Source organism: Coregonus clupeaformis, chromosome 31, assembly GCF_020615455.1.
Source record: "Coregonus clupeaformis isolate EN_2021a chromosome 31, ASM2061545v1, whole genome shotgun sequence".
In the NCBI taxonomy this organism is placed as follows: Eukaryota; Metazoa; Chordata; class Actinopteri; order Salmoniformes; family Salmonidae; genus Coregonus; species Coregonus clupeaformis.
The window spans coordinates 3,266,824-3,289,732 of record NC_059222.1 but is presented as its reverse complement, the minus strand read 5'-3'; the positions used below and the strand labels follow the sequence as shown (position 1 = coordinate 3,289,732).

General features: G+C 47.4%; 1 protein-coding gene across 2 annotated transcripts in view; it reads right to left on the bottom strand.

Moving 5' to 3' along the window:
• LOC121547169 (proline-rich protein 12-like) overlaps positions 1-22,909 on the bottom strand; it is a 55,696-nt gene that overhangs the window by 23,473 nt on the left and 9,314 nt on the right. For both annotated transcript variants that reach the window (XM_041858300.2, XM_045209745.1), the window contains 8 exons: positions 18,447-22,897; positions 17,874-18,104; positions 16,999-17,680; positions 7,067-7,539; positions 6,768-6,884; positions 5,731-5,861; positions 4,413-4,876; positions 1,937-2,056 (listed from right to left, as the gene is read on the bottom strand). In XM_041858300.2, the coding sequence (XP_041714234.2) occupies positions 1,937-2,056; positions 4,413-4,876; positions 5,731-5,861; positions 6,768-6,884; positions 7,067-7,539; positions 16,999-17,680; positions 17,874-18,104; positions 18,447-22,897 (6,669 nt within the window). The remainder of the gene's footprint in view (positions 1-1,936; positions 2,057-4,412; positions 4,877-5,730; positions 5,862-6,767; positions 6,885-7,066; positions 7,540-16,998; positions 17,681-17,873; positions 18,105-18,446; positions 22,898-22,909) is intronic.

Sequence of the window (22,909 nt, the reverse complement as noted above, 5' to 3'; positions counted from 1 at the left end):
CTGCAAGCACCTGTTGCGAAGCTTCCAAACGTCATCGATGTAGTGCAGTGCCAATTACATGTAGGGCTCCAGCTTCCTGCTGGACCTATGAGTTGTCACGAAATAGTTCACCCGTTTCAGCTCCGATGCTATTTTGGCATGACATTTCTTGTACAAATGCCGTTTGTGAGAAATATTTTATTGATGACATTTTGTTCAACTGTTGAAATTACCACGTCTTTTGCTATGTGGTACGTTATGGCATCTGTTATTTAATTCCATCAGTGAGTGCATAGGGAGTTCTGTGTGCAAACGATTCCGTAATGGATTGTTGCCCCTGGGCTTTCCTCTCGCGATGACGCTCGTTCGCCAAATGTTTCTTTGCCATGCATTTGTCATGCTGTATTACATGCCTGTGTTTCAAATGGTAGAATAAGTGGTTTGTGTTACCTCCAGTGGTTGCTATAGTTTTGCAACAGTTCAAGCACACCACCTCACTCTGCCTGTCCCTAGGTTTAAAACCAAAATAGTTCCAAACAACCGACACTGCATCCTTCTTTGGCAGTAATTGTTCTTGGCTTTCCGGGACTGCATTTTCCTAATTTTTCACTGCTAATGAACAAGTTTACTCGCAACATCACTTGGGAGAACTGCCAACAAAAGGTGTGGTAAGCATGGGATAGAAAATGGCTCTGATTGGCTGCTGTAGTCTTGGTTCAAATAAAACGGCGTCGATGAAAGTGTTGAGATCCGGGAGTGCAATGCTTCTTCCTATGCCGTTTCACTTTCATATATGCCGTGCTGCTCCATAGGCTATTGGTTAATGCACGCAGGAACATTGTGTAATCACAGAAAATTACCGACATATGCAAAATTGCTTCTGTATGAGTTAGAAATGTCAGTGTCGGTAATAGTCGGTTTATCGTCCCAGCTCTAACCTCTTGCTATATGGATATTGCACATATCAATATTGCGATTTCGATTTGAATTCGATTAATTGTGCAGCCTTAACCCAGGCCCATTGGTGTGTTGTGTTAGAAACAGCTGTTTTTACAATAAACTGGTAGAGTATTTTGTGTGTGTGTGTGTGTGTGTGTGTGTGTGTGTGTGTGTGTCAGCCATGTTACGAAGGTGGATATTGACCGCGCAACCGCCGTTAACTCGATCCAGCTTGTAACTGCGTGTTTGTGTCGAACATGGCTGGTCTAACGTCAAACTCTTCATTGAGCCAATGCTGAAATAGCAATCCATGGAGGAGTCAAGTGCCACATTTACATTTTTGCCGATATCAAAATGAAAGACAGGTTATCCTGCAAATTCAGCAGGATATAGTGGGAAATAGGCTATTAGAAGTGCCGTCATTATTTTATTAATTATATTGTTAATGTTGTCTTTGGTGTGCTTATCAATGCACAAACCCCCTTTTCCCCACTCTTAATAAAAACTAAATATCGATAGGTCATACGAAAGTTTTATAGCGCATGAAGTTTCAAATGAATCCTATCATTACTAAAATGTGTAATGTGATATGTATTTTAATATGGCTATTTTTAACACAAAAGAACATCTGACTAATAAAATATTTAAAAATCAGTCATCTTTCTCAAATATGGTCCAGAGAAGAGGATGATGACCCATTTTTTGCGAGAGTGAGGGAATCTAATTTGATTGGTCCTCGAGCCTTAAACACTTCATTCAGGATGGAGTTAGCAGGTTAAAGCTAAAGCATTCGTTGCCATAGAAATGTACCTGGCTAAAAGGTGAGCCACCTTCGTGTCAACGGTTATCCCGAGTTAAATAGGAATTGACCTAAGTTAGCGCAGTAACTCCTCTATCCAGCTTCGTAGTTCACCCCTCAGGGCTGTGCGTGTGTTCTGCTCTCACCGTCTGTGTCATGTTGAGGTCCAGGGCCGTGTGTGTGTGTGTGTGTGTGTGTGTGTGTGTTCTGAGCTCTCACCGTCTGTATCCTCCAGGGCTTGGATCATGTCGGGGTCCAGGGCCGTGCTGACCAGCATCTCCACATAGCTCCTGAACATCTCCCGCATGGCCCGGTTGTTCACCCCACCTTGCATTGTCACTGCATAGAGGTTACACGCACACACACATACAGGGGTTAGACACGCATGGCATACACACCAACACACATAGGGTTGTCACACCTGTATCACAATATTCAGACGTATCATGTCAAGGAAATTGAGGAAAACAGCAAAATGGTTTCTTATGTTGTAACCCAGAGTCACATTTGTTTAATCTCCAAGCTATTGCACACAATACGTAACATAACAGTCTTAAATGACCAAAGAGTGTAGTCTGCATTACGTTTTCCTTTTTGCAATGGAACATGTTGTATCATATTATCGTGACAACCCCACACACACACACACACACAGCTCTACCTAATTGCCGAATACATTCCTGAAAGCTTTTATTTTCGTCTCCCCTCCTATTCACTGCCTGGCGCACCCAAACAGCCATTCTATTCCATTTATTATGGGGCATATACAGACACCTATTACTCCCCTGACCATTACAGAATCCCTCCACCCAGTTGGACTGCACAAATACTGATACATATGGGATAAACATACAGTGCCGTCAGAAAGTATTCACACCCCTTTACTTTTTCCATATTGTGTTGTGTTACAGCCCAAATTTAAAATGAGATTTGTCACTGGCCTACACACAATACCCCATGATGTCAAAGTGGAATTATGTTTTTTGAAAAATATTAAAAGCTGAAATGTCTTGAGTCAATAAGTATTCAACCCCTTTTTGTTATGGCAAGCCTAAAAATAGTACACCCAATCACTACAAAGATACAGGCGTCCTTCCTAACTCAGTTGCCGGAGAGGAAGGAAACCGCTCAGGGATTTCACCATGAAGCCAACACAATAATAGTGTTTTACATGAATTTTGAATGACTACCTCATCTCTGTACCCCACACATACAATTATCTGTAAGGTTTCTCAGTCGAGCAGTGTATTCCAAACACAGATTCAACCACAAAGACCAGCAAGGTTTTCCAATGCCTCGCAAAGAAGGGCACCTATTGGTAGATGGGTAAAAAATAAATAAAAGCAGACATTGAATATCCGTTTGAGCATGGTGAAGTTATTAATTACACTTTGGATGGTGTATTAATACACCAAGTCACTACAAAGACACAAGCGTCCTTCTTAACTCAGTTGCTGGAGAGGAAGGAAACCGCTCAGGGATTTCATCAGGAAGCCAATGGTGACTTTAAAACAGTTAAGAGTTTAATGGCTGTGATCAGAGAAAACTGAGGATAGATCAACAACATTGTAGTTACTCCACAATACTAACCTAATTGACAGAGTGAAAAGATGGAAGCTTGTACGGAACAAAGATATTCGAAAACATGCATCCTGTTTGCAACAAGGCACTAAAGTAATACTGGAAAAAATTTGGCAAAGCAATTAACTTTTTGTCCTGAATACAAATGTTTGTTTGGGGCAAATCCAATAACGCATTACTGAGTACCACTCTCCATGTTTCAAGCATAGTGGTGGCAGCATCATGTTATGGGTATGCTTGTAATCGTTAACGACTGGAGAGTTTTTCAGGATAAAAAAAGAAATGGAATGGAGTTAAGCACAAGCAAAATCCTAGAGGAAAACCTGGTTCAGTTTGCTTTCCACCAGACACTGGGAGATTAATTCACCTTTCAGCAGGACAATAACCTAAAACACAAGGCCAAATCTACACTGGAGTTGCTTACCAAAAAAACAGTGAATGTTCATGAGTGGCCGAGTTACAGTTTTGACTTAAATCTGCTTGAAAACCTACGGCAAGACCGGAAAATAGTTGTCCAGCAATGATCAACAAACAATTTTGAAAAGAATAATGGTCAAATGTTGCACAATCCAGGTGTGGAAAGCTCTAAGAGACGTACCCAGAAAGAGTTACAGCTGTAATTGCTGCCAAAAGGTGTTTCTACAAAGTATTGACTCAAGTGTGTGAATACTTAGGTAAATGAGATATTTCATTTTCAATACATTTGCAAACATTTCTAAAAATATGTTTTGACTTTCATTATTGGGTATTGTGTAGAGATCAATTTAATCAATTTTCAGAATTCAGGCTGTAAAAAAATGTGGAATAAGTCAAAGGGTATGAATACCTTCTGAAGGCACAGTGTTCCAATTGGCACTATAATCCCTTCATAGTGCACTACCTCTGGTCAAAAGTAGTGCAATATATAGTATGTATGGTGTACCAACAATAATCAGTACAAAACTGCTTCACAAAATAAAATATTATGGGCTACATTCCAAGACACAGTTCATGACTAGTCTTGGACTAAAAAGCTATTTCAATTGAGAATCTCCATTGAGAATGCATTTTACTCCTGGACTAGGCTTAATCTGTGTCTAAGAAACTGGCCCTATAGGCAAAAAACGCTTCTCACTCTCATCCTCGCTGGCTGCCTCCTCGGATGAGTCGGAATCAGACGACGAGGGGACCTCCTTCAGCCACTTCCTCTTTTTCAGAAGCGGTTCCGCCTTGACCTTTGCTGGCTTCAACTTGGGAGGCCGCTCTACCTTCTTCCCTTTCTCCACTCCCCCTTTCTTCTCCTTCCCCTTCCCTCGTTCCGTCGTTGCCACTGTGGCGGCCCGTTTCTCAGGCTTCTGAGATGGCTGCACCCTCTTCTCCTTCTCCTCTCTCTGCTTCTCTTTCTCCCACTCCTCTTTCACCACCGCAGCCGCCTTCTCTTTTTCTCGCAGTTCGTTCTTTGCCCTTGTTCTCTCCCTGGGCTTACGCTGCACTGGCTCTCGTGCCGTTGCCACTCGCTGCTCCCTCTCCTCCTTCTCAGCTCGAGGCGGGGTCTGGGTGGTGAGAGGCGGGGAAGCCATTTTGGGAAGGGCCTGTTGCCTGTTGAAGATGAGTAGGGATTTGAATAAAGAGAAGGCAACCATATTTCAGATGCCCAGTTCTATAAGCACCCACTTCCAACCAAATCGCTGACTACAAACCCTAATTTTGTGGGGGTCATGCCTTCTCACCCCCCTAGCTGGCAGATTTTTTCAGTATGCTGGTTACTTCAGATTTTTGGGAACACACTGGATGGCTTGATGTTAGTGCAAACACCATGTTAGCTCTTTAGGCTAATATTTTCTTCTTAAACATTGTCCATGGACATTCAACAGGACAGCACACTCTGAAATGTATATTTTAGAGGTGCAAGTAATAAACCTTCAAAACATATATTTCGGACAGCACTGTCCTATGAATTGTTCAATGACAAGGTGGAAGAAAACCTTTGAGAAGTAAAGGCATATACAATGTACACCAAAATAGAGCCATTTTCTGTTTACCATCAAACGTCACGTTCGAGTGATGCGCAAGCATCCCGACATCAGAAAGCTCTGTAGCAGGATAGCTAACGCTGATGTCATGACCTTGACAAACTTAACAGTGACTGGGTAATGACCATGAAAACACTCAAGACCGATGGCTATAGCCATGTTCAACAAGTATATTATTCTTCTGGCTTTATCTGGCTCTATTTGTGATTTTACCTTGCCTCACTGGCTTGCTAGGTAATCAATCCTCTGACGATAACCATCTAATTATGTGTTTGTTACCTTGCACGAGCTGCATTTGAAGTTGCAGGTCATCTTATCCACTGCTAGGTTAACAAAAGAGGTTTCTGATGAAGACCTGCGCACGCAACTTTTCATGATGCGGCCGGGAAATGGGTGTATAGAATAGATCCCGATGGGTACCTCAGTCCGGATGGTCTGTGCCATGGTCGTCGAGAGCACACTCTCACGTAGTCCTTCTTGTTGACGTTTTCCAGGAACTTGACGTACAGGCGCTGGTACCGCATCTTGGCGTCTCCAAAGTAGCCCAGATACTGAGGAAGAGAAAGAGTAGCCATTTTGTTTATTGGGATGCCTGATAACTACTTATTGAACAGCTAGTCATCCTGGGGTCCACACAAATCAGTTGGTCTGTTCCAGGTCATCTTTATTGCTGTCGTGCTACACAGTTTATTAGGTTCCATATTCATAAAGTGTCTCAGAGTAGGAATGTTGACCTAAGACCAGGTTCCCACTGTCCATGTCTAATAATCTAAAAGGCAAAATAGTCCGCGTGCTGATCTAGGAACAGTTTAATGTCTCAGGAATCACATTAATATGATATAGCACTCGTGAGATGCTCAGCGACTGCAATTAAGACGACCTGAAATGCAACCAACAATCACACAGACGGACACAGAAACAAGCAATCTGTGTTGAGATTGAACAGTGATCTTCATTGTTGGGTCAGTGGAACATTAGGCACCCAACTGTGGAAAAGGTACTGAAACAGGGAGAGACTATCTGGACTTGTCCTACTTGACGCTCATTTGTTTTAAACATTTTCCATTGCGTGCCCTGCTGATAGACAGAAAGGTGCATTATGTTTTGACATTGAGCAGTGTTGGGTCAGCGGAACACAAAATTAAGAGTACAGATTATTGTATGGGAAGAAATACAAACGTTTTTGAGAAAGATCATTTGAAAAATACAATTGTATTGAGTAAATGTATGTATTGGTTTGTTTTCATTTTGACAAGAGATGAAAAATGAAATGAATTGAGGGTTCTTTGTTGACGTAAAAAATCGAAATTTACAGATTTTAAGGTTGTGGGGTCGGGTCGCGAGAAATTCTTTGGGGGAAAAAAATGGGGTCCCCAGAAATTCTGGCGGAGAAAATGGGGTCCCAGCTGAACAAGTTTGAATACCACTGTGTTGGGTGGACAGACTGACTGACTCACATTGCTGGTGGCACAGAACTGCCTCTGTCCGTTCTTGATCTCGGGGCTGAACTTCTGCAGCAGGGCTTTCTGCACCCTCCAGATGGGGGGAGGCTCTCGACCGGTCTTCAGGGCAAGCTGGGGACAGAGGGGTGAGGGAATTAATACAGCACATCCTGAACACACATATACCACATACGGACACACACATACTCACACAATCAACTTACGGAACAGATGGACTATACGGACTAACCATCCAACCTATCGACTGGTTAGTGATGCCTTTTTTACACACGCGCACAAAAACACACAAATACCTTCATTGTTGCGATGTCTTCTACGCGCACCACAAACTCGTCCCTCTCTCGGAAAATGCCTTCCCCTCCGCTCTCGCTCTCGTCATCCTCGCTCTCTCCAGCGATGGCAGCGTCCTCCTGCTTCTGGGCCACATGCAGAGAGGTGACCTGAGGGGCGGGAGCATCTTCCGGGGACGCGGGGAGCTCCAGTGAGGGGGAATCGGAGGCCGGGGGAGGGGAGGAAGGAGGAGTCGGGGAGGAGGGAGGGAGGGTGGCGGGAGCAGGAGGAAGAGGGGAAGGAATGGAAGGAGGGAGGGGGCTCGGAGGTTGGGACTGCTTCTGCTGTTGTGCCGCCTCTTGTGGGGGCAGGGGTGATGAAGGGAGAGAGAGGAGAAGTAAGGGGGAAGGCGGGGGAGAGGGAGAGAATGATTGAGCGGGGGAGGCAGAGAGAGGTGGGGGCGCGGCTGGTGCCACTGGGGACTCTGGGGCAGAGGCTGGAATAAAAAGGAGATAAGTGGTGATTGTTCTTCAAGAATCAAATGCGATTCCACGCCAGAATAGGCCAAAAAAAGTTTTGGTAGAATGTTCTGTCAATTCTCACATAGAAACTACATTGGGAGGAAGGATGTTTAACATGCTTTTTACATTTGTATCACAAACAATGAAAAAAACAAAGGGAAGAAAATGATTAATGTGGCCATTTTAGGCACGTTTTAGACATATACAGTGCATTCGGAAATTATTCAGAACCCTTGACATTTTCCACATTTTGTTGCTTTACAGCCTTATTCTAAAATGGATTACATTTATTTTTTCCCCCTCAATCTACACACAATACCCCATTATAACAAAGTGAAAACAGGTTTCTAGAAAATTTAGCAAATGTACCAAAAATAAGAATTCAGACCCCTTGCTATGAAACTTGGAATTGAGCTCAGGTGCATCCTGTTTCCATTGATCATCCTTGAGATGTTTCTACAACTTGATTGAAGTCCACCTGTGGTAAATTCAATTGATTGGACATGATTTGGAAAGGCACACACCTGTCTATATAAAGTCCCACAGTTGACAGTGCATGTCAGAGCAAAAACTAAGCCATCAGGTCGAAGGAATTGTCCATAGAGTTCCGAGACAGGATTGTGTCGAGGCACAGATCTGGAGAAGGGTACCAAAAAATGTCTGTGTTCTTGGGGACCTTCAATGGTGCAGTGGCCTCCATCATTCTTAAATGGAAGAAGTTTGGAACCACCAAGACCCTTTCTACAGCTGGCCGCCCGGTCAAACTGAGCAATCGGGGGAGAAGTCGCAGGGACTGGGAGACTAGTCAGGATCGAGGGAAAGATGAACGGAGCAAAGTACAGAGAGATCCTTGATGAAAACCTGCTCCAGAGCGCTCAGGACCCCAGACTGGGGCGAAGGTTCACCTTCCAACAGGACAACGACCCTAAGCACACAGCCAAGACAAGGCAGGAGTGGCTTCGGTAGAAGTCTCTGAATTACCTTGAGTGGCCCCGCCAGAGCCCGGACTTGAACCCGATCGAACATCTCTGGAGCCACCTGAAAACAGATGTGCAGCAATGCTCCCCATCCAACCTGACAGAACTTGAGAGGATCTGCAGAGAGGAATGGGAGAAACTCCCCAAATACAGGTGTGCCAAGCTTGTAGCGTCATACCCAAGAAGACTTGATGCTGTATTCGCTGCCAAAAGTGCTTTAACAAAGTACTGAGTAAAGGGTCTGAATACTTATGAAAAATGTAATATTTCCAGTTTTTTTATTTGTATAAATTAGCAAAATAAAAATAAAAATGTAAACTGTTTTTGCTTTGTCATTATGGGGTATTGTGTGTAGATTGATGAGGGGGGAAAACAATGTAATCAATTTTAGAATAAGGCTGTAATAACATAACAAAATGTAGAAAAAGTCAAGGGGTCTGAATACTTTACGAATGCACTGTAACAATTCAGACCCTTTACTTCAGTACTTTCTTGAAGCACCTTTGGCAGCGATTACAGCCTCGAGTCTTCTTAGGTATGACTCTACAAGCTTGGCACACCTGTATTTTGGGAGTTCCTCCCATTCTTCTCTGCAGATCCTCTTAAGCTCTGTCCAGTTGGATGGGGAGCATTGCTGCACATCTGTTTTCAGGTGGCTCCAGAGATGTTCGATCAGGTTCAAGTCCGGGTTGTTGTCGTCTTGTTGGAAGGTGAATCTTCACCCCAGTCTGAGGTCCTGTGCGCTCTGGAGCAGGTTTTCATCAAGCATCTCTCTGTACTTTGCTCCGTTCATCTTTCCCTCGATCCTGACTAGTCTCCCTGCCGCTGAAAAACATCCCCACAGCATGATACTGCTGCCACCACCATGCTTAACCATAGGGATGGTGCAAGGTTTCCTCCAGACATGACGCTTGGCATTCAGGCCAAAGACTTCAATCTTGGTTTCATCAGACCAGAGAATCTTGTTTCTCATGGTCTGAGAGTCTTTAGCTGCCTTTTGGCAAACTCCCCAGATCTGTGCCTCGACACAATCCTGTCTCGGAGCTCTATGGACAATTCCTTCGACCTCATTGCTTGGTTTTTGCTCTGACATGCACTGTCAACTGTGGGACCTTATATAGACAGGTGAGTGCCTTTCCAAATCATGTCCAATCAATTGAATTTACCACAGGTGGACTCCAATCAAGTTGTAGAAACATCTCAAGGACGATCAATGGAAACAGGATGCACATGAGCTCAATTTCGAGTCTCATAGCAAAGGGTCTGAATACTTACGTAAATAAGGTACGTTTTCGTTTTGTCATTATGGGGTATTGTGTGTAGATTGATGACGAATGTTTTATTTAATCAATTGTAGAATAAGGCTGTAACGTAACAACATTTGGAAAAAGTCAAGGGGTCTGAATACATTCCGAATGCACTTCACATGCCTCCTGTAAGTCCCTATGATCCGTGACCGTACATGATACAGACAACATCTTGGTGTCATTATAGTATGTTCTAACATATGGAGTACGTCTAGATTCTGAAATATAATTTCACATTATTTTATTCAACATGAAAAATATTAGTATCTCATAGGTACCCTATTTGATTTTGTTCATTTTAAGACATTGTTTGGAACAATATACTCTACATCACATTTCCAGAGTGGGCTCTCTGCTAATTTTGACGTTATGATACAGTTGAAGTCGGAAGTTTACATACACTTTAGGTTGGAGTCATTAAAACTTGTTTTTCAACCACTCCACACATTTCTTGTTAACAAACTATAGTTTTGGCAAGTCGGTTAGGACATCTACTTTGTGCATGACACAAGTAATTTTTCCAACAATTGTTTACAGACAGATTTCACTTATAATTCACTGTATCACAATTCCAGTGGGTCAGAAGTTTACAAACACTAAATTGACTGTGCCTTTAAACAGCTTGGAAAATTCCAGAAAATGATGTCATGGCTTTAGAAGCTTCTGATAGGCTAATTGACATCATTTCAGTCAATTGGAGGTGTACCTGTGGATGTATTTCAAGGCCTATCTTCAAACTCAGTGCCTCTTTGCTTGACATCATGGGAAAATCAAAAGAAATCAGCCAAGACCTCAGAATCTTTTTTTTGTAGATGACCACAAGTCTGGTTCATCCTTGGGAGCAATTTCCAAACGCCTGAAGGTACCACGTTCATCTGTACAAACAATAGTATGCAAGTATAAACACCATGGGACCACGCAGCCGTCATACCGCTCAGGAAGGAGACGCGTTCTGTCTCCTAGAGATGAACGTACCTTGGTGCGAAAAGTGCAAATCAATCCCAGAACAACAACAAAGGACCTTGTGAAGATGCTGGAGGAAACAGGTACAAATCTTTTTACATTCACAGTAAAACGAGTCCTATATCGACATAACCTGAAAGGCTGCTCAGTAAGGAAGAAGCCACTGCTCCAAAACCGCCATAAAAAAGCCAGACTATGGTTTGCAACTGCTCATGGGGACAAAGATCATACTTTTTTGGAAAAATTTCCTCTGGTCTGATTAAACAAAAATAGAACTGTTTGGCCATAATGACCATCGTTATGTTTGGAGGAAAAAGTTGAAGGCTTGCAAGCCGAAAAACACCATCCCAACCGTGAAGCACGAGGGTGGCAGCATCATGCTGTGGGGTTGCTTTGCTGCAGGAGGGACTGGTGCACTTCACAAAATAGATGACATCATGAGGAAGGAAAATTATGTGGATATATTGAAGCAACATCTCAAGACATCAGTCAGGAAGTTAAAGCTTGGTCGCAAATGGATCTTCCAAATGGACAATGACCCCAAGCATACTTACGAAGTTGTGGCAAAATGGCTTAAGGACAACAAAGTCAAGGTATTGGAGTGGCCATCACAAAGCCCTGAACTCAATCCTATAGAACATTTGTGGGCAGAACTGAAAAGGCGTGTGCGAGCAAGGAGGCCTATAAACCTGACTCACTTACACCAGTTCTGTCAGGAGGAATGGGCCAAAATTCACCCAACTTATTGTGGGAAGCTTGTGGAAGGCTACCCAAAACGTTTGACCCAAGTTAAACAATTTAAAAGGCAATGCTACCAAATACTAATTGAGTGTATGTAAACTTCTGACCTACTGGGAATGTGATGAAATAAATAAAAGCTGAAATAAATCACTCTCTACTATTATTCTGACATTTCACATTCTTAAAATAAAGTGGTGACCCTAACTGACCTAAAACAGGGATTTTTTACTAGGATTAAATGTCAGGAATTGTGAAAAACTGAGTTTAAATGTATTTGGCTAAGGTGTATGTAAACTTCCGATTTCAACTGTAAATGTTATGTGCACCACCAACACAGTGAATGGGAACATTTATTCAAAGGGAACTCCTTCCATTGGTGATTTGCCAAATGCGCAATCCTAAAGAAGGGCTGTGATTGGTTAAAGACCTATAATGTCAATTTCTATGTATAAAATTGGTCATAGCCCACTCTGGAAATGTATGTATTTGAAGAGTATATTGTTCCAAAAAATGCTTAAAAAAGGGTACTTTTGAGATATTACATTTGTTGAATAAATGACATTTTTTATTTCAGAATTAAGACCTACTCCATATGAGAGCACACTATAAGGCGGTTCCCCAACTGGCGGCCCGAATTTGGCCGCCAGTGGGGATTTTATTTGGCCCCCCAAATAATTGTTGTTCTTGTTGGACATAAAACACTAAAAACACAAGCAAATCAGCTCCAAGTGATTAAACATTTTGGAAATCTGTTCCAAAGTATTCCCACGCATAGTAGAGATAGATGTGATCGTACACAAATGAAAGCAAGGTTTGAAATTATTATGTTTTAGTCAAATATTATAGCTGTTTGGGCTTCTTGCAGTCAATTTGCAGTCTATAAATAAATTTATATTTTAAGTCATTTAGCAGACAGTCTTATCCAGAGCGACTTACAGGAGCTATTAGGGTTAAGTGCCTTGCTCAAGGGCAGAGACAGATTTTTCACCTAGTCGGCTCAGAGATTCGATCCAGCAACCTTTCGGCTACTGGTAAAACACTCTTAAATGATTTGTAATTATGTTCCTGCTCCCTGACCATCCGCTCAAGAAAAAGAAATCGGCCCGCAGCTGAATCTAGTTGATGATCCTTGCTATAAGGAGTATAATTACACCAAGATGTCTGTATGATGTACGGTTCGGTTCACGGATCATAGGGTCTTACAGGAGGCATGTATAGTTCTAAAATGGGCCTAAAATAAATCATGTTTGTGATACAAACATGTTTATGATACAGTGGTCCTCTGTAGCTCAATTGGTAGAGCATGGCGCTTGTAACGCCAGGGTAGTGGGTTCGATACCCAAGACCACCCATACGTAAAAATTTATGCACACATGACTTTAAGTCGCTTTGGATAAAAGCGTCTGCTAAATGGCATATTATTATTATTATACAAATGTAAAAAGCATGTCAAAGATCCTTCCTCCCGATGAAGCTTCTATGTGAGAATTTCCAGAACAATCTGAGACACCAAACATATTTTTGGGCTGTCTTGGTGTGGAATCGCCCAATGGGTATTTATCATTCATTTAAATTACCAAAAACAGCTGTAAAGATCAGAGTGGGCCTTTAAGGTCATTTAATTCAAACTATCATCATAACATTGGGGCTATCATTTCTTTTAATAATTGATTTACAATGTGTGCAACAGGAAATTGATTCAAGGTCCGAATTCTACAGCAACTACACAGCCCAAGGCTAAAATAATTATTTTTCATGAGCTAAGCAGTGAAAATCAATTCTAAGAACAATGGGACATGAGCTGAAACAACAAGACTATGAACAAAAGTCTTGTAATAAGAAAGTGGGAAAAAAAATTGTGGTTCCACAAAGAGATAAACAATATAACAGCCTACATACATTATCTGCCAATAAAACATAGGCTATTAGTACCCAATGATATTCGATTTCATAGCCGATATTATGTGACAATATTGTATCCCATTGTCCACATACTTCTGTGTGTGTGTGTGTGTGTGTGTGTGTGTATGTATGTATGTATGTATGCACGTACGTACGTACGTACAGTGGGGAGAACAAGTATTTGATACACTGCCGATTTTGCAGGTTTTCCTACTTACAAAGCATGTAGAGGTCTGTAATTTCTTATCATAGGTACACTTCAACTGTGAGAGACTGAATCTAAAACAAAAATCCAGAAAATCACATTGTATGATTTTTAAGTAATTAATTTGCATTTTATTGCATGACATAAGTATTTGATCATCTACCAACCAGTAAGAATTCCGGATCTCACAGACCTGTTAGTTTTTCTTTAAGAAGCCCTCCTGTTCTCCACTCATTACCTGTATTAACTGCACCTGTTTGAACTCGTTACCTGTATAAAAGACACCTGTCCACACACTCAATCAAACAGACTCCAACCTCTCCTCAATGGCCAAGACCAGAGAGCTGTGTAAGGACATCAGGGATAAAATTGTAGACCTGCACAAGGCTGGGATGGGCTACAGGACAATAGGCAAGCAGCTTGGTGAGAAGGCAACAACTGTTGGCGCAATTATTCGAAAATGGAAGAAGTTCAAGATGACGGTCAATCACCCTCGGTCTGGGGCTCCATGCAAGATCTCACCTCGTGGGGCAACAATGATCATGAGGAAGGTGAGGGATCAGCCCAGAACTACACAGCAGGACCTGGTCAATGACCTGAAGAGAGCTGGGACCACAGTCTCAAAGAAAACCATTAGTAACACACTACGCCGTCATGGATTAAAATCCTGCAGCGCACGCAAGGTCCCCCTGCTCAAGCCAGCGCATGTCCAGGCCCGTCTGAAGCTTGCTAATGACCATCTGGATGATCCAGAGGAGGAATGGGAGAAGGTCATGTGGTCTGATGAGACCAAAATATAGCTTTTTGGTCTAAACTCCACTCGCCGTGTTTGGAGGAAGAAGAAGGATGAGTACAACCCCAAGAACATGGGGGTGGAAACATCATTCTTTGGGGATGCTTTTTTGCAAAGGGGACAGGACGACTGCACCATATTGAGGGGAGGATGGATGGGGCCATGTATCGCAAGATCTTGGCCAACAACCTCCTTCCCTCAGTAAGAGCATTGAAGATGGGTCGTGGCTGGGTCTTCCAGCATGACAACGACCCGAAACACACAGCCAGGGCAACTAAGGAGTGGCTCCGTAAGAAGCATCTCAAGGTCCTGGAGTGGCCTAGCCAGTCTCCAGACCTGAACCCAATATAAAATCTTTGGAGGGAGCTGAAAGTCCGTATTGCCCAGCGACAGCCCCGAAACCTGAAGGATCTGGAGAAGGTCTGTATGGAGGAGTGGGCCAAAATCCCTGCTGCAGTGTGTGCAAACCTGGTCAAGACCTACAGGAAACGTAAGATCTCTGTAATTGCAAACAAAGGTTTCTGTACCAAATATTAAGTTCTGCTTTTCTGATGTATCAAATACTTATGTCATGCAATAAAATGCAAATTAATTACTTAAAAATCATACAATGTGATTTTCTGGATTTTTGTTTTAGATTCCGTCTCTCACAGTTGAAGTGTACCTATGATTACAGACCTCTACATGCTTTGTAAGTAGGTAAACCTGCAAAATCGGCAGTGTATCAAAGACTTGTTCTCCCCACTGCGTATATACAGTGGGGGAAAAAAGTATTGTCAGCCACCAATTGTGCTAGTTCTCCCACTTAAAAAGATGAGAGAGGCCTGTAATTTTCATCATAGTTACACGTCAACTATGACAGACAAATTGAGAAGAAAAAAAATCCAGAAAATCACATTGTAGGATTTTTCATGAATTTATTTGCAAATTATGGTGGAAAATAAGTATTTGGTCAATAACAAAAGTTTCTCAATACTTTGTTATATACCCTTTGTTGGCAATGACACAGGTCAAACGTTTTCTGTAAGTCTTCACAAGGTTTTCACACACTGTTGCTGGTATTTTTGCCCATTCCTCCATGCAGATCTCCTCTAGAGCAGTGATGTTTTGGGGCTGTCGCTGGGCAACACGGACTTTCAACTCCCCCCTCCAAAGATTTTCTATGGGGTTGAGATCTGGAGACTGGCTAGGCCACTCCAGGACCTTGAAATGCTTCTTACGAAGCCACTCCTTCGTTGCCCGGGCGGTGTGTTTGGGATCATTGTCATGCTGAAAGACCCAGCCACGTTTCATCTTCAATGCCCTTGCTGATGGAAGGAGGTTTTCACTCAAAATCTCACGATACATGGCCCCATTCATTCTTTCCTTTACACAGATCAGTCGTCCTGGTCCCTTTGCAGAAAAACAGCCCCAAAGCATGATGTTTCCACCCCCATGCTTCACAGTAGGTATGGTGTTCTTTGGATGCAACTCAGCATTCTTTGTCCTCCAAACACGACGAGTTGAGTTTTTACCAAAAAGTTCTATTTTGGTTTCATCTGACCATATGACATTCTCCCAATCCTCTTCTGGATCATCCAAATGCACTCTAGCAAACTTCAGACGGGCCTGGACATGTACTGGCTTAAGCAGGGGGACACGTCTGGCACTGCAGGATTTGAGTCCCTGGCGGCGTAGTGTGTTACTGATGGTAGGCTTTGTTACTTTGGTCCCAGCTCTCTGCAGGTCATTCACTAGGTCCATTCACTTGTGATCATTTTGACCCCACGGGGTGAGATCTTGCGTGGAGCCCCAGATCGAGGGAGATTATCAGTGGTCTTGTATGTCTTCCATTTCCTAATAATTGCTCCCACAGTTGATGTCTTCAAACCAAGCTGCTTACCTATTACAGATTCAGTCTTCCCAGCCTGGTGCAGGTCTACAATTTTGTTTCTGGTGTCCTTTGACAGCTCTTTGGTCTTGGCCATAGTGGAGTTTGGAGTGTGACTGTTTGAGGTTGTGGACAGGTGTCTTTTATACTGATAACAAGTTCAAACAGGTGCCATTAATACAAGTAACGAGTGGAGGACAGAGGAGCCTCTTAAAGAAGTTGTTACAGGTCTGTGAGAGCCAGAAATCTTGCTTGTTTGTAGATGACCAAATACTTATTTTCCACCATAATTTGCAAATAAATTCATAAAAAATCCTACAATGTGATTTTCTGGAGAAAAAAAATTCTCATTTTGTCTGTCATAGTTGACGTGTACCTATGATGAAAATTACAGGCCTCTCATCTTTTGAAGTGGGAGAACTTGAGAACTTGCACAATTGGTGGCTGACTAAATACTTTTTTCCCCCACTGTATATATAAATCATATATTTGCTGCTGCAGTAACTTTTATTAAAACCTTGTCGTACAAATACGACAAAGTTGCTGATAACAATCCCTTAATCTCGATTCTCACAAGGACTAAATATTTATTCTCCTTTTGCCATACCGGCATTGGCAATCATCGACAACAAAATATAAATCAATATGATCTGTATCGGTCCGGTATTTCCCTTACCTTCCAATCTGGGTGCACCAAGTATCTCCAACTCTGGCTCCTCTTCTTCAATATCATTCACTTCACTCTCATCATCACCCCCTCCTCGCATCTTCCTCTCTTCCTCCTCATCATTCTCCTCCATCTCCTGGTCCTCTCGCTGTAGTACGGCCGGCTCGGCTGCCTGGGGCTGGGTGTGAGGGTTGTGTGAGGGGAGTTGGGGGCTGAGGGCGGGCGGCTGCAGGGCGGTCGGTGTGAGTGGGTCATGGCTGGGTTGGTCTTGGGACTGGGATGGGGGAGAAGGCGGGGGCGGCTGGAGCGAGGCCAGCTGCGGCGTGTCGTAGAGAGCCGAGATGGCCGAGGAGATGCTTTTCTGCAGGTCTTGGTTCTTGCCCACCGAATCCTCCTCGTCTGAGGAGAACGAGGGCAGCGTCTCCAGGTTCCTCTTCAGCTCGTCGTCCAGGGTGCGCTTGCAGGGGCTGGGGCAGCCCCCCAGGCCGCTGTTGCCCTTGCCCTCGCCGAAAGAAGGTGGGGGCAGTGTTGGAGGGGGTGCTGGGGACAAGGGACGGAGCCCTTCAGATTTGAGAGGGGAGGCGTCACCATTTCCTGATTCCATTCCCAGGGGCATTTCCAAGCCCGGAGGTCTCTTTCCCGACTTGAGGAAGTCCATGAAGGTGGCCATGCAGCCCGCTTTCTCATCCCTCTGAGAGAAAGACAGAGAGGGAGAGGTTCGGGGGGGAATAGAGAGAGCGAGAGAAAATAGTTAATGAGAGAGGGAAATAGTGGTTTCCCTCTTCATTTTACAAGCTAAGGCTAACATTTTGTCACATACAACACAGGATTAACCATTAATGCTGACTGATTGAGTGGCCAAACAAAGTCTAATCGTCCCTTACCCTTCCATCCATCCCCTCGCCATCCACTCCGTCACTCTGTATCTGGATCTTCTGCTTGCTCTTGTCCTGGGTCCTGTTGGAGTCTGCCCCTCCGCACAGGGGTCCAGGACTCAGGCCAAGGGAGGGAGCAGACCCTACCGAGCCGTCTGACAGAGCGGGGTCCGTGCCGGACAGAGAGTCTGTCCTCAGCAGGACTTCGGAAGAGGACATGGAGCCGATGGGCAGTTTGATCTAAGACAGGAAAAATAGGAGAAAAGTTAGGTTAAAACGCCAATAGAGTACAGTACAGTAAACTTTGCTATTCCCGCCACCTTAAAGGAACATTACACTCCAAAATGAATGCGATCGCATCCCATGTCATCATGAGTTCGCATCCCATGTCATCAGTTGTGTAGATCCAGGTATATGGGATGTGGTTTAATCTTGACATTAGACTACTTTAGAGATATGAAATCGTTTGACAAACTTTGATTTAAAAGTGTAATGTCCCTTTAAGTATAAGCCTGCAATGACATCAACATTTCCCCCTGGGAATGAATAAAGTTCAGTTCAATTCAATGTATCCACACTCACCTTGAGATGTGGTATGGGCTCCTGATGCTGTGGAGCCTGGTGGTGGAGTTGATGCTGTTGCCGATTAAGGTGGTGTTGCTGCATCTGCTCCTTCCCAGTTATCTCCATGAACATGTCGTCTCTCCTCCCTCTCCCTCGGCCTCCGCCGCCACGGCCCCTGCTCCGTTTGCCCTCAATTCCTCCTCCATACCCCCTTCCTGCTTCGGTTCCTTCTCCCATCTCACCGCCCATCATTCCGCGGGGCGCGTGCTGCTCGGGATGCGGGCGAATGCGAGGCCTACCCCTGGGCCTAGGAGGCCCTGCTCTCTTTGGCTTGGTGGGCTTGCGGCCTCTCTTCTTGGGCCCGTCCTGCGGCAGGAGCTGGGGAGGGGGGCAGAGGGAGGGGTAGCCGGACGAGTGGTAGTAGTCGAGGTCGCCCATGAGGGGGCTGAGCGTGCCTCCTCCTCCGGCCCCACCTCCACCTCCTGTTTTACGGCAGCTGGAGACCAGGTCGGGGAGGAGGTCAGGGAGCCGGCGGCTGTTCAGACGGATGTCCGCCGGCTGGTTGTCCTTGTCCTCATCATCCTCAAACTCATACTCCTGCGCGTAGCTCTTTTTGGGCAGTGTGTTGGGGTCTCGGCGCTCCTTGAGCAGGTGGAACGAGCTCGACTTGAGGAGCTTCTTGGGGCGCGACGAGCAGAAGATGGGCGAGGTGAGGCCTCCGGGGCCGGCGCCAGCTCCACCGGTGCACGCGCCTGAACCTGAGGACTGGATCAGGCCCAGCTGCGCCGTGTTAACGGTGGAGGGCAGCTCATGTGTCTTGAGAGAGTCCAGGTCCAGGGTGCGGTTTCCGGACTCGGAAAGCCCGTGGCAGTACTGCCCATATCCCTGGTCGCCGCCGTGGTGGCCCAGCATTTCGTACCCGGCTCCTCCGCTTCCCCCTCCACTTCCTCCTCCTGAATTAGCCTTCATGGGCTCCTCATGGCCCCCTCCTGGTCCCTCCTGGTTCATCTCCTCCTGCCCTGGGCCTGCGCCTTCTCCGGCACAGCTCGACTTGGAGAAGTCGTCTGAGCAGAACATGTCCTCCATGCCAGGGAAGAAGGAGCGGTCCTCGTCCTGCAGGAGCGAGTCCGGGAAGCAGATAGAGGTGAGCGTGACAAAGCGGTTCTGGCTCTGCTGGCGCTGGCCACAGCTTTTCTCCACAGGGCTGACCGTGTCGAACGGGTGCTGCTCGGTGCGCTGATGCTGGTCCATTTGGACCTGCTGGCCTGGGGTGAGCTGGGACGGGTGGGACTGGGACTCCTGTTGCTGGGAGTGGGTGGAGGGAAGGGGCTGAGGGTGAGTGTGAGACTGGGGGTGAGCGTGGCCATGGGAGTGGGGGTGGTGCACCGAGTGGCTTTGCTGGTGGTGGGAGTTGGGATGTTGATGGCGTTGGGGGAGGTGGTGCACGTGCAAAGGGGCAGATAAGCCCATGTCGGGCTCAGAGAGGAACGAGTGGAGCTCCGAGGCGGAGTGTTGAGGGTGATGGGCCGAGAGCCTCTGCTGCTCTTGCTGCTGCTGCCTGTGGCACTCTGCGCTCCCGCCGCCTCTTCCCCCTCCTCCACCACCTCCTCCGCCTCCTCTCCTCTCCTCCACTCCCCCTCCGTCCGCACTGGATGTCTGGGAGAGCGAGCACTCCAGCATGTCCAGGGAGGACACCACCGAGCTTTGCTGTTGTTGCTTGGACTGGCTCTGGTCCTGCCGAGGAGGTCCGTGGTTGTAGTGAGCGGCCGCCGCTGTGACCTCCAAAGCCTGGGACTGGAGTTGTAGCTGAAGCTGGGAGGCCTGCTGGGTCTGAGACTGGTGTTTGCCAGCGCCCATTCTCCCTCCAGCTCCATCCATCATAGCTTGTTGTTGGCTCACTGAATGCTGCTGCTGATGGGGCTCCATCTTGTTGCGAGTGGTGTGAGACAGCACAGACTGGAGCAGGTGGGGCGGCTGGTGGGACTGGTCCGTGGGGGAATCCATGAGGGAGGCAGAGGATTGAGAGTGCTGCTGCTGGACCTCAGGGGTCTTGCGTGGGTACACCAGCTCTGAGCGCTCTTGTGGATTCTTCTGCAGCTCCATGTGAGTGTGGGACTGAAGGTGGGTGTGGGAGGCGGCGTGCTGCTGCGGGTGGGAGTGTTGGGGGCCCAGGGAGTGCTGGGAGTACGGGTCGCCCCGGCCGTAGTGCACCACCGACCCCAGGGAGTCGTGGTGGTGTAAGTGGGGGTGGCTTTGCTCGGCGCCTCCTCTTCCTCCTCCACCACCACTCCTGCCACCGCCTTCGCTGTCATTCCTTGGTTGTTGTTGCTGTTGTGGATGTTGCTGTTTCTTGAGAGACATCTCCAGCTGGCTGTCTAGGCCCGTGACCGCCCCTCCCGATCCGGCACCGGCGCTGGAGGTGGCGCTGTGGGTGCGGATGACGCTCTGGAGGTGGTACCTCTCCTCAGAGCTCTTGCCCAGCTCGTAGGACAATAGCCCTTTGCCGGTGTCCGTGGTAGAGGGGACAGGCTGCAGAGGTGCCTGTTGTTGGACCTTCTGTTGAGGTTGTTGCTGCTGGGAGTGGTGGTGGGATGCCTGGGGTGTGGGACTGGCCTGGGCTTGGAGAAGGTGCTGGATCAAGAAGTCGTCATCGTCATCCACGTCCTCTTGAGACCTCTGGGAGCCCACACCTAGCATACTGCTGGGGTCGGACTTGGTTTTGTTGGAGGTGGGATGGTAGGACTGGGGCTGGGACCGGGGGCCTCTGGTGTCGGGGGGGGCTCTGCTGTCGGGGTAGCCCTGAGGGGAGGACATGAAAGTGGGGGAGAGGACCGAGGAGATGTATTTGTTGGAGCCCGTTCCTCCCGGGGACTGTGTGGGGCAGGCAGGGGCGGGGGAGTGCAACCCTGGACGGATGATCCCAGAGTTGGCCGACGGGGAGGGGCTAGACTCAGGGATATGGTAAGACCCTCCTCCGGCACCACCTCCTCTCTCATTGGCCATACTGCTCCCGGCTCCTCCTGAGCCGGAGTTCCCGCTTACTGCGCTGCTGCTACCACCGCCTCCTGAGGTTCCGCCCCCCGACGACCCGCTCGACTGTAAAAGGGCGGGGGAGTGGCCTGGGCCGTAACCTAGCGATGGACATCCCGCGCCGCCCAGAGAGGATGGGAGGGACCCATAGGCAGAGTCAGCCCCGTAGACCACATCCGCCGAGTACAACTGGCTTCGCCCTCCCAGGCTCCCGTAGCCTTTTCTTCCCCCGGCTGAGCTCAGGTCCTGGGCCTGAGGGGAGCTGAAGCCACCATACGACTGGGGGAGGTGGGAGGGAGGGGGCTGGCTGGGCGAGTATGACTGGTTCTGCTGTTGTGGCGGGGTTTGGCCTGTGAGGGCGGCAGCGGGGGTTTTCACTGGGGGCACGGGTGAGCCGTAGCCCGAGAGGCTGTGCTTAGTTAAAGGTTGCTGGGCAGATGTGGATGAGGTAGGAGGGGGCTGCTGCTGGGGAGCTGGAGTGCTCTGAGGGAGAGGCTGCTGTCTAGAGGGGGCCGAGCTGGAGCTGGAGGGGGGGAGTGAGTTGGAGGGGTGGGCTCCCGAGGCAGAGGAGGAAGAGGAGGTTGTTGAAGAGCTGGAGGACGCAGAAGGGGGCGTGTGAGGGGTGCGGGAGGAGGATGCCGAGTTGGCCGAGGAGTAGCCGCTGCTGGAGTTGCTCTTGGCGCCCTTCCCTGCTGCTGAAGAAGGGGTGGAGATCGAGTAGGGGGGCTGGATGATGGGCCGGTACACCTGTTCCGTCCGGGAAGAGGCCTTGTGGTCTGAGGAGGGGCTCTGGTCACCCAGGGGGCTGCAAGAGAGGCCGGCCTGCCTGTGGTGGGCGATCTGCTGGTACCCAGCCCCGCCGCAACTGAGGTAGTGCTGCAGGGAGTGGGCCGCCGAGGAGGAGAGCTGGGACTGGGACGGCGTGGGCCGCTGGTAGTGCTTGATCACACTGTCCTGCCGAGGCACAGCCCTCTCTTGGATCGAGTTAGACTGGGCCTGAGCCTGGGCTTGCACCTGAGCCTGGGCCGAGGAGAACACTGAGGCATTGTACAACTGGGAGGACTGGTCCTGCAGCTGAGAGGACAGCAGGTTGAACTGGTGGGACTGGAGGTGCCGCGCTGATGAGGCCTGGGCCGACGAGGCACCTGTGGGATCCTGGCCGCCCCGGTAGGCTGTGGCGGCGCCCTGGGAGGATAGGAGGCGGTCAAAGCCCAGGCTGGACTGAGAGGGACCCTTGATGTGCAACAGAGGGTCGTGGGGGGAGAGGAGTCCATTGGAGGTGGAGTTGAACGTGGGCGTGTCCTGGAGGGTGGGGAAGGAGCGGCTGGAGAAGGAGGCCGGGTGCTGATAGGCCGACAGGGCCGAGGAAGAGGTGAAGGAGCCCGAGCCGGGGAGGGGCCCGGAGATGAAGAGCTCAGCAGGGGCCGGGGTGTGTATTGCTGTCAGGGCCA